Source organism: Gopherus evgoodei, chromosome 4 (assembly GCF_007399415.2).
Source record: "Gopherus evgoodei ecotype Sinaloan lineage chromosome 4, rGopEvg1_v1.p, whole genome shotgun sequence".
In the NCBI taxonomy this organism is placed as follows: Eukaryota; Metazoa; Chordata; order Testudines; family Testudinidae; genus Gopherus; species Gopherus evgoodei.
The window spans coordinates 32,122,869-32,135,258 of record NC_044325.1 but is presented as its reverse complement, the minus strand read 5'-3'; the positions used below and the strand labels follow the sequence as shown (position 1 = coordinate 32,135,258).

Here is a 12,390-nt window from a genome sequence, read left to right as displayed (position 1 = left end):
TGGATCTCCATTCCACTGAGCCCCACTCCCCCAGCATCTGGACCCCACCACTGAGCCCCCTACACCCATCCCCCCCTGCTGAGCTCTATCCCTCCCACATCCAGACACCTGAGTCCCAACTTCACCTGGACCCCCCTGCAGAGTCCCATGACCATAGCACCGAGAACCCCCCCAACAAGCCTCTGTGCATCTAGATCCCACCTGGATCCCCCACTGAGCTACCTGCACCCAGATTGCCCGACACAGAACCCTCTCAACCCACTCCTGAATCCCTTCACACGAAGCCGCTCCACACTTGGATCCTGCCTTGCTGAGCCTGCCTGCCCACACCTGGTGCACCTGGCATGGAGGGGAAGGGCCCTGGGGTGTTTCTGGGGCAGGCCCTGTCCTTGTGCTGTGTCAGGGTTGGGTGCAGCCTCATCACTGAGTCCTTGTCCCAGGGGGAGCTGCACAGTGATCTCCCGCCTCTGTGCATCCAGCAGTCTGTGCTCCCCAATGCCATTCTGGAGCCTCCACATTTATTTGACAAATAAGATTTGCAGAATTTTTAAATATTGTGTGCAGAATTTTTTTTTTTGGTGCAGAATTTTAATTTTTGTTGGTGCAGAATGGGAGTAAATAAAGACTGTGGGTTGTCCTGGAGATGGAAGTAACTAGCCTACCCAAGGCTGCTACGTTCCCATACTGTGATGTTATCTCAAGAAGCAGCTTGAATAGGGTTTATGCCAATGGAGGCTGACAATTGTTGCTAATGAGATGGCTGTCTCTCTCCAGTGACTGCCTGGAGAGCTGGCCTCATTATAAAAAACATTCTCAGAGTTGACACTAATAAGCACTCTTGTCAGTCTCGGCAGAGAAACGAAAGACAGAATGGGGCAGGGAGACTGGGTTATCCTCTCCTCCCTAGATGTCCTTCCAAGTCAGAGGTGTGGCACTCGGGAAGGGCAGGCTGTCAATGATTCTGTAGCTGCTACCTGTGTTGCACCTGGCCAGTGAGTAAATATGCTGCCAAACCAGCACCTTCCCCAAGCACAAAATGAATTTTAACAACACTTTACATTAACCCTTATTTTCATCCACAAGGTGGCAGTAAAGATCAGAGGTCTGATTAGTTACTAGCCATTTACAGGGATGCCCTGAAACAACGAATGCTGAAGCGGAGTGAACAGAAGTTGCTGTGGACAGCCCTAGTATTTTGGCAGTGCCAGGGTTAGCCAGTGCTCCCTTTGTCCATGAAGAAACACTTCACTGTCTGTGACCTGTCTGCCTTTTAGACATTCAGCCAAATTACCCTTCCCTTTAGCCATTTCACGATAGGCTGGACAAATCACTGGAAAATGTGCAGGAGAGAAGAGCCCGCTACTGGCTGGGGAATGGTCCAGATCAGTGGTTCTCAACCTATTTACCATTTTGGGCCGCACTTGCTGCTTTTTATGTGTTATGTGGGCCACGTCCACACAATATATATACTACCCTTATGGCCCTGAGGATGTCACATGGGCTGCAGCTGCATGCTGATTGGGCCACGGGCTGAGAACCACTGGCCTAGATGAACTGTTAGTAAGAAGACTTTGCAATTCTATAGAAGTTTTTACTCAGTCTCTTTTTAGAGCTGAGTCTCATTTTTCAAGAGTCAGAGCCCTCCACCAGGTCATCTTAAAAAATATCCCACGTTTCTCAGCTTTCCTTCTTGAGCTGGAAGACCAGAGGGCTTTCCAACCAAAGGGCGGGGAATTTTTAATCTTCGTGCATGAGAATGAAGTTGAAACGTGCTTCCCATTGGGGCTATGAGCTGACTAGAACTGTGATGCAAGATTCTTCCCTGGGAGAAACTAAGTATGGAATCATCATTTTCTTGGCCTGACCATTGAGGCTGGGACATGAATGGAATTTACCACCACGACAATCATTCATTTATTTCCACCCTACTGAAGCAAAAGAGTAAAGACACTACACCATGTTGTTACCTGACAGATTTCCCATGAGCCAAGTCTTCTCTTGTCTCTGTGACACATCTGGTTGTGAGGCTTGATGTCTTGAGGAGAAGCTTGTGGATTACTCATGATGATGGTGCATTCCTTTGCTTCCTGTCTTGCTGCATGATGTCTCACAGATGAGGGTCGGAACGATTTCAGAGTGTACCTTCTGCGTAGCAGGAGATTCTCACGAGGTCCCCAAAACATCAAAATAGTTACATGTGCTTAACTTCAAGCATGTGAGGAGGCCCACTGACTTCAGTGGGGTGGATCACTTATTTAAAGATAAGTGCTTCGCGGGATCAGGGTCTAACAGTCAGGGCCGGCTCCAGGCACCAGCGCAGGAAGCAGATGCTTGGGGCGGCACATCCGGGTCTTCAGAAGCAATTCAGCGGCGGATCCCTCAGTCCCTCTCAGAGAGAAGGACCGGCCACAAATTGCCACCAAAGAATGAAGCGGCACAGTAGAGCAGCCACCGAAGTGCCGCCAATTGCAGCTTTTTTCTTTTCTTTTCTTTTTTTTCACTGCCTGGAGTGGCAAAAAAGCTGGAGCTGGCCCTGCTAACAGTGAATTTCCTTGGTTGTGTGTTTTCTTAATGAAAATCCCTAAATGCTCCAGAACTGTGTCTGAACCAAAATCCTAATACAAACTTTTCTGAAAATGGTATCTCAGGCCCCTCTTTAGTATCCAATCTATCCTTATGGCCTGAACTTGAGTGTTATATTTAAATCTATATTTTTCTTTGCAGGATTTCATCTCCATCTCCTTTTTGGAGATTGGTGCCCAGAAACGGACGATGGCCTCGCGGATAGACACAACAGCTCAGCAGCTAGGCCAGCAATGTGCTGAGAAGTTTGAAGTGTCGGATCCCCAGAACTATGGGCTCTTTGTTCACGTTGACGACAAGTGCCTGCAACTTGCTGATGATGCCCAACCTCATTATATAAAATCCTACCTTCTGAAGAGTGAACCCAAAAAAGATTTCCATTTTATTTATAAACTGCTATGCAAGGAAGAGACACAAATTCCAGTCATCAAAGAGCCAGACTTTTTATAATGGCAGAACTGCTCTTGTATTGTGTTTGCTGCAGTCTTTGGAAAGACTGAGACACTTTATCTTATGAGATCTTCTGACATCAGGAGCATATTGGAACTCAGCCTTTTAGCAGTGGGGGACAGGGTAGTAGTTGTAGATGCTGTCTCACTATTGGGCATTTCTCAGCAGAATTCATTTGCAGAAGCAAACAGACCATTCATAGGAATGTTCCTACTTTGGAAAACTTGAAGTATTAAACCTCAAAACCTCCCTGTGGCAACAAGCAAACTCATAACGGATGTGGACAATGGAGCTTAATCAGTTGCTCCTGAGTTTTTACAGAAGAGTGATTATCTATCCTATTATAAGTTATATAGGTGAGAGTCACCTATGCAGAAGACCTGTAAAGGGTCTATGCACAACTTAAACCCTATTTTTGAGGACTTATGTGGTGTGAGTGCCTAGAGCTGGTTCCCTGCACAGGGTTGAATTTCACCCTGTTTGAATAAATTATGACTCATGATCGATCTGTTCAGCAGCATAGAATCGTATCATGCAGCAGAACTCCATCTGTACCCTGGGATGTTATGCCACAGGATTCTTGCTGATGCTATATGTACTAACCTTTGAAATACATGTAATAACAGAACATGAAATCCAATAGTGTATGTGCGCTAAGAAGCCTTTCTGTGTGACATACATTTTACTGAATTACGTAATTTATGCACTTCCATCAATGTATTTTTTCCTCTTAAAGACTGAGACTCCGTCACCATCATTTTAGATGTACAACAACCTTAATCAAATCTGTTGTACAGTAATGTCTGGTTAAATGTATTTATTTCCATGTGTGATCATTCTAAAATCACTTCCTATTTGTGAATAACTTGACAGTGTAAAAACACTGAGGGAGAAGGCAACATTCATTATAAAAAACTGTTTGATTTCAAATAGATCAGTGAAAGGACTCAAGGTCAGAGACGTTTTTTAAAATGCCACTTCCTTTTCAGCCAGTACTGGATGCTTCTGTTATTTTCTCAGATGTTTTTGTATCTTCAGGTTGTTACATGAGTAAATACATGCTGTTGCAGACTGAACTTGCTGAAGTTCCTTTTGATTTCTCCACTCCTATTCTCCAGGACTCAGAACCTGCCAATGAAATCTCACTGCAGGCTTGAATTTTCCATAAAATGGCCTGATGCAAAAGCACACAAAACCTCAAGCCAGCTTTCTGCTTGTTAAGTGAAGAATGGACATGGGAATCCTTGGTTTAAGCATAGATATTAGTCCATCATGGGCCTGATCCCACAGCCCTTACTCAGTCAAAGTTCCCACTCATGTTAATGCACGCAGGATATGAGTAATTGTCGGTGCAGTGGGGAGTAGCCAACCCAAGGATTATAGGAACAGGCCAACTTTGATTGATTTGTCTTTAGTAGGAAAAACACATTGTTGTGATTAGAAAACGGGGTTGTGTAAGTGTGTTCAAATGGCACAACTTCTACATCCAGCTAGCATTAAGGAGGAAATGGTCAGTGTTTTGAGGGATGGGCTGGAGCCTACAAGTCCCACTACATTGTTATTACATTACTTTTTAAAGGATCCCAGCCTCATTACTGAACAATGACAGTCTACAGTCGTTCTCTCTGAGGTTTGAAATCCATGTCCCTATATTCACCAGTACTGTAGTTTGGCATGTATTTTGTGTGTGAAATAAATATATATGGATCCTTTGTACTGGTCACCAACCAAATGAGCATAAAAATTACAAATTATTACCAAGGCTGTTACCTTGTAATGCATTTAGTCTTGGGTCCATGTAGCCAGGAGAAAGTGATATTACGTTTAGGAAGAGTAAATAATATATTGTGGTTTCAAATATATCATGTGCAGCACTGAGGGATTCTTTATGAGAGAGGTTTGCCCCAAAGTCTTTGACTCATTTTCCCGCCCTTCCCGCACTCATGCACTTGTGCTGTGCAATTGGCTGGCACCCTCCACTTCTGGTACCCTCCACTGTGGGAACAGCCTTGGGATCCTTCCAGATCAAAGGTGCTGCATATGCGGTATTATTTGGAATACAGCCCAGGGAACGACACGGCTGAGCTATGGCATCTGGAGTTTGGGCTGAGGCTAGGGGAGATGACTCTTGGCAACTTTTTATTGGGAGTGAAAAGGGCATTTCTGCATCTGGGGCAGGTGGAGGGAACCTCTTCTCTGCTCTAAGGGGGAAATTCAGTATGCCCACATGAAGCCTGAGTGATTCAGCTTTATGTACACATCCTGTGCAGTGGCTGGGGAAAGGAAATCCATCCTCCAACCAGTGGGCATGCCATGGGGCTGTAATATAGCACTTCCACAACCATTATTCCAGCCTATAGGCTTGGATACAAGCTACTGCCCCAACCCCTGGATTTTGCATATATATATAAATTCTTAGTCACTATAGTTTGCCAAGATGGGTGAAATAATGGCAGCAAGGTATGGTTTCCTTTTAGCACAACAGCTGTAAGCTCATACAGTAATTTACATACCCTAACTCCTCTGATTCTGAAGGATCCCAAAGTACTTTATAAGCTGTTTAGCGTCAGTAGATCTGGGAGTCATTTATTCCACTGCTCAAACATAATCACCAGTGCCAGACAAATGACACCCAACACAGCACAAGTGCATGGAGTATGGTGAGGCTGCCACCTATCTTTTCTAAAAGTGTCATGGGATTATTAATGGCCATACACATCCTCATCTGTATAAGTCTTATGGAAAAAAGAAAACCACCCATCCCGCCTGCATTAAGTTACCTCCTAATCAATGTAGCTACATTGAGATTAAGGAGGATAATACTTAGCTGCCACAGTGCAAAAAGCACAACTTGGGCACCTAAAATTAAGCACACAGGCCATGATTTTTCAAAGCTAAGTAATGATTTTGGGAACCGAACTTGGGACACAGAAAGTGCTGAGCATCCTGTCCTTTGAAAACTGGGCTCCACTAATGTGTTTCAAGTTGGGCTGCCCAGAATTGAGGAACCCAATGTCATGAGTCATTTTTAAAATGTCCTTAAATCCATATTCAGACCTGTCAATCAGTGGCTTGATTTTTAGAGGTGTCATATCTCCCATTGAAATCTAAGAGACTATTCACAGTAATGAGGGCTTACTACACCTGGTGGGTAAGTGCTTGTGGGCGCAGTGTCAGACTCTCAGGGCTTTGGAAGGGACTTCTCTCCTATATGTATGTAGAGCACTTGGCCACTTGAGGGCGCACTATATAAATGACGAAAACTACACTAAAGCAGGTTTCAGAGTAGCAGCGGTGTTAGTCTGTATCCGCAAAAAGAACAGGAGTACTTGTGGCACCTTAGAGACTAACAAATTTATTTCAGCATGAGTTTTCGTGAGCTACAGCTCACTTCTTCGGATGCACAGAATGGAACACACAGACAGGAGATATTTATACATAAAGAGAACATGAGAAGATGGAAGTCTGCATACCAACAGGAAGAGTCTAATCAATTGAGATGAGCTATCAATCAGCAGGAGAAAAAAAACTATTGCGAATACTAATAAGACCCGGGGAGGATTTCTTTGAGGGCAAAATACAGGCTACTTGGTCTCTACCTGAGGTCTTCCAAAAATAAAATAATCTATCCTGAAATCTGGAATTTTTCATCCTGAGAAAAATGTTTATTCTGAGTCCTAGAAGGTATCATCCCTGACATTCCACAGCTCTGCCAGTATGATCCCATTCCAGTGCAGTAAATCATCTTAAGCGCTTGTCTACACTTGGAAATTTATCAAAATAGCTAGTCTGGAATAGATTTTCCAAATTAGTTTAATTGACAAACTTTAATTGACTTTGTGGCTTAAGCCTGTTATACCAGAATAAGTGGCCACATGAGGTCTTACGCTGAAATAACTTTTCTGGAATGGCTATTTCAGTAAATTTCCAAGAGTAGACAAGCCCTAAGTCACAAATATCTCTCTTGGTAGTCCATCAATCCGATGATGACAAACCTGTGCAGATCATCTATTGTTGGTCTCATGGTGTGCCCTCTGATGACTGTACAAGCCAATTCTAGAGGTGCACATTTTGCTGCAGATGGTGCCTGGGAAATTCGCGGTCAGTGGATTGTGCGCTGCTGATGCTCTGTGACGTCGTTTGCGTGCCTCTTGTAGATGCCGGCAGCGGTCTTCCTCAAAGGCGATGTAGGTATTTCTAACTGTTGCACGCCACTGTGTTCTGTCACTGGCGGCGTCCTCAAGGTCCCTAGGTTTGATACTGCTGTACTGCAGATTGGCTTTGATGGTGTCACCAAAAAATGAAAACACAAAAACAAAATCATATATTTCAAGAAGCCCACAGTGTTTCCCTCTCTCAAGGCAGCCACAGAGAGCCAGATTGTGGCAGGTGACTGTGAGTGCTCAAGTGAGGATAGAGCGTATGATCCCCCTCCACTTACATCCACTGGGCACACTCATAGGCCCTGCACTTTCCTGACTGCAGGAGCTACTCCCTGGCACCACATTCTGTGCACTGCAGCCACCCCAAGAGCAGCAAGGGAGAGTGTGGTGGGACTCTTTAACTGCACCCAAGCAAGCAGAGCTGGTCAGCCATGCTAGAGAGCATTCACTGTACAGCTTTGATTCCCATGCACAGGCAGGAGCTCTCAGGGGCATTGTGTTGGCAGTAGAGCTGTGCATAACTGCCAGCTCAGGGCTGTTGCTTAAAGCTTCAACAGATGCCAGCACCAGCAGTGATAGGAAGCAGTTAAGACTTGCCAGACCTAATGAGATGGTAGTTTCCTAGCTGGAGATGCAATGCCAGCGCTAGAGGGAAGTTCAATGAACATGGCCATAGGTCCATTGGCTTCTTTACTGAGACTGTTAGTTGTGATACAGGCATCTTCCGCTACAATAAGCAGCACATCTAGTCATTAGTGACCTGTGTCAGAAATGAACCAGTGAACAGGAGAGGAAAGGCTCCACAGACCAGATCCTCAGAGGTATCTAGGAGCCTAACTCCCAGTGAGTTCAATAAAAATTAGGTGCCTAAAGGCCTTTGACGAGCTGGGCTCACATGTCTTGGGCCATCCTGTTGCCATGCTGCGAGATAGTCCTAAGTCATTGTGTCTCCGCTGGAGGCCGAAGTTACGGGTACTGAAAATGGCAAACACGGAAAAAACTGTTTGGATTAAAAGTGATTTATTTATTTATTGCTTAGTGTCTTCCACAATTCTCCCTTTACCTAAAAGAAACTTCCTTGACAATTTAACTGAAGGAAACTTGCTGGTCTGATGATCCAGTACCATCATGTGATTAGTCAAGGCACAATTACTAAGTGACTCAAACACTAGCCCTCACATGATTGATCAGCAGATTGCCCAAGCCTCATAGACTTTCAGGGGACTTTACCCTATGAACAAGTGAAGTTGTGCAAGCCAGCCAAGTGCTCCTCAGGCATTAGTTTCCACAGAAACATTGTGAAACTATTTGGACATAATTTACTTGCAAGGCCAGGAATAATGCACAAGAGAAACTTGCTGAGCACATTAAAGTCTGTAAGAACACCCAGCTTTTTTTAACGTAACCCTTCCGTGCATGGAAGCCTTTAGTGCCACGCTTAGTTGAAGCCAGTAATACAATCTGGCAATAATTTACTAACCCAATTACATATGCTGATCATTTAGGGCCTGATCCAAAGCCCATTGAAAGCAATGGAAGGCATTCTACTAAAAGCATCATAAATTAATCCACAGCCTGTATTTTGAATACATAGAATAATTGATTGTCCATTCTTATTGCCTGCACAGGAAAGAGAGATAATAATATATATGCCACAAGCACAGTAAGACTTAGCACTGTGGCTGTTGTTACCCATAATCATACACATGCTGCGGTCCTCATTGGGCCTTTACCCTGAGTAAGCATTGCATGATTTAGCCCAGACTGGCCAATTGATGGAAGCAGATACACTAGCACTAGGCTAGCAATGCCATTTTGGCACTACCCTGCATTGGGGCAGGAGTGGCTTGGCACTGCCCTGGGGGCTCGGAATTCCTCCCAGAGATGCAGACCCTGCACAGCAGCTAGCATGCCAGTTTGTGAGGTGCATCCGACTCCCCATGTGCAGCTGGACAGCTCCTCTGGCCAGTGCCTGGCGGAGTGACAGAGACATGGCAACTCAGCCCCTGAATTCCCCTGAGCACAAGGGATGAAGATTTGCTTGACCCTTACTAAAGCCACATAGGCTCTTCCCCCCATGGTACATCCACATGCGAGCCAGGCAGAATCTGGCTTTCAGAGACAGGCTGAATAGGGCCTGCAAATTGCTGGCTTTAAATGGGACTGTACAAGGGGCTGTTTGTAGGGTTTGGGCACCCTAGGGTGACGGACACACTCAAGTCAGCTCGTCTTGGTCTGGACTGAGATAACAGTAACATGGCATCTGTGAGGATCTATGGAGCAAAAAATGCACAGACGCCAAATGAATGTTTCTTTTGCCTTTCTTAGCATTAAGGAAGTGCACACAGTTACAGGAGCGCACTACACAAGCGGCATCTGTATATCTGGAAATAGTTGCTTATTAGATAATGTGCTGCGGTACATGGGGTGGGGAAGGGAGTTCAACTGCTGCATGGTACCCAGCCACACCTGTAATGGGCTGAGCCTAACAACTCACGCAGTGCTCACAAGTGGCTTCAAGTAGCTGCAGGGCACTGCGGCACCACACCACCGGCCCTTGCCTCAGTTGCTACGCCAACCCTCATGAGGTAGCTAGTGGCAGCAACCACTAGTGAAGGGCACCTCTGTCCCGACAAGTGCATGCTAAGGAGTCACGGTCAAACATTTGGTGAATAGTAAACCACAGAAACCAAATGAAGAATGGCTTCATTTGCTCCTCGCTGTTGTTGAGCTGATGGACAGGAATCAAAGAACATAATGTGCCAGTAGATACTGCTCAGGAACCTGCTGCATTGCTTAGAGAGCTTTTCTAGGACCAGTAAACGAGGTTGTGCACTGCCTATGGGCCTCTTTTTAATGGACGTCTTAAAGTTGATCCCATACAAACAGCCTGATGCCTGGAACCTACAACTGCAAAATAGCGGCCTTGGACTTCTGTACAGGCATCTAACATAAGAGGAGAAAGAGGTGAAACCAACTTAGATCTAAGGAGAGAAGGGCACCCTTTGCATAGGTTTAATAAGAAACAAGAAATAACGCTTAAACTCAAGCAATGTAAACTTTGCCCAGTTTAGGACAAGAAACCTTGACAGAAAGCTGAGAACTGCACAAAATGTGCATAGCGGGAACATCCAATTTACTTTAATATGTATGTGGCCATATTTCCAAGTTCAGATGAAGCCGTGCATACTGGGAAATGTAGCAACTGTAGCCACATATTAAACTTGATGATGATTGCAGTGCATTGCATTGTAGAACTCCATGGCTCATTGGCCAAACTTTGGTCACTGCTGAACTAGTTTTTTAACACTTGTTTCTGAAAACACCCTCATGTGAACAGGGAACTGTTGTATATTAGCATAGGCATGCTGGTGCTGAGTGGATCTTTCCCTGGTGAGTAAGTGTCAGGCAGAATGGTGAGCCTGCTAACCTACATTGGTTTTTAAATGAGTGAAGTTTTTTTGGTAGGGTTTGTAATTGAATTGCTGCTAAGAAAAAGATAACTTCTGAAAAGGCCTAACCACATCAGCAAGTTTAAGTGCTTTTTGGGGTGAGAACTCAGCTGAATCCAGGGAGATGTGGTACATCTCTCACAGTTTTTGCCTTCTCTTCCATGCCATACTAGTTACTTAGGAATGGGTGCTACACAACCATGAGTAGCCATGTTATGGAAAATAGCACTTTGGAAATTATTCTTGCAGAAAAAAGTTTATGGATGTGAGGTAAGAAACTAAAATTTATGCTCTGTCATTCCAGTTCTGCTCCCCCGGACAGTGAAGCTCTACACTGCCCCAATGCATTAGAGCCAAATCATGTAATGACTGCTCAGGCACAAGGCCCACCTGGGTATAAGATAGTTGTGAAAATAGAGTTAAGAAGTAAGAAAGCTGAGCCATGTAATCTTTGGTAGGTCACTTAGCCTCATTTTTCATATGATACATATTTGTTATGGGGCTTATTTAAAGCACATTGAGACCTTCAGATGGAAGATGCCATATTATTATCTGGCAGAAATGAGGAGCTCTGATCCCAGCGCCTCAAAAGTGTTTAGGTGTCTAACGGCCATTGAAATTGGGAATTAGGCACCTAAATACTATTAAAGATCCTGACCCTACTGACTCTTTTCAAGAAACACAGAAACCTTGAAAGTGGAAATCTGGAAGACTGTAAGGTTCTTTTGAATACTTTAAAGAAAATGTATCGTTAGAAAGGGGAAAAACTGGAGAATAATGTAAAGCTATGAATGACGGGTTCCAGGGGTCCATGAAATATACTGAATGTGTGTGTCTAAGACTGGTATCCAAAGGTCTTAAATGTTTGGCTAGTTTGATGTATACATTCCAACAGCTGTTTGAGAGTCTTTGTTTTCACTGCTGTTTTGAAGGGAATTTGGATACTTACCAAAATATGCTGGTCTCTCAGCCCCCCTACCTGCAAGCTGTTCTATGTAGCTAGACCCCATTGCCTTCAGTGGGACTCCAAACAAGCATATGGGTCTGTGAGCATGTAAGAGCTTACAGGAAGCGAGGGGGGGGGGGGCGGCTTATTTTGTGTGGTCTTCAATGTCACTTCTTTCCTTTTCACGCTATTAAGTCCCAGGGCCATAATGTTGATAGTGATGTTTCATGCCTTTTGCAATTCTGCAATCTCATTCTTATTTTTAGGCCTTTACCATCTGTAAAAGTTTCACAACTGAAAAGAAACAAGAAGTGGGGAAAAAAGCTGATGTTTAGGCAAAAATGAAGGCTTAAGCCTTCTTTCATGTCCACTGAGGCAGAAAGCAATTCTTGCAAACCCTACATCTGTCATCACCTCTTCTAAAACATACTCTGGAACTTGTCTTTTATATCCTTTCTTCAGGAGGTGGCAGAAAGCTGAGGGTGGAGCAATGCCTCTAGCTTGCTCCTCCCTATATAAATGGAATTTCAAGCAACTCCTGCCCCTATGGGAAGGGCTACCCAGAATTCCCAACCACACCCCACCCCAAACAATGGCCTAGTTTTTTCCCCCAGGCCCATTTCCTTTCTAAGCACAGCAAAAGGAGCTCTGGTAATCCAGTCTATAACATTCTTTTGAGAAGTACTCCAATGATACTCCGGACATGAAGAACAGTGAAGAAGGTATGAGGAATTTTAAACTATTACAAAGCACTTTATAATTGGATACAGCTGTCTCAGTTTATGACTCACTGAGA

The 12,390-nt window shown here is 44.5% G+C and overlaps 1 protein-coding gene across 1 annotated transcript in view; it reads left to right on the top strand.

Annotated features, from left to right (window-relative positions):
- The window catches only part of RIN3 (Ras and Rab interactor 3), a 112,622-nt gene extending 108,513 nt beyond the window's left edge, over positions 1–4,109 (top strand). Inside the window, exon 10 of the mRNA XM_030558887.1 lies at positions 2,725–4,109. Within this exon, the coding sequence (XP_030414747.1) occupies positions 2,725–3,033 (309 nt within the window). The 3' untranslated portion in view covers positions 3,034–4,109. The remainder of the gene's footprint in view (positions 1–2,724) is intronic.
- Positions 4,110–12,390: the final 8,281 nt, after the last annotated feature.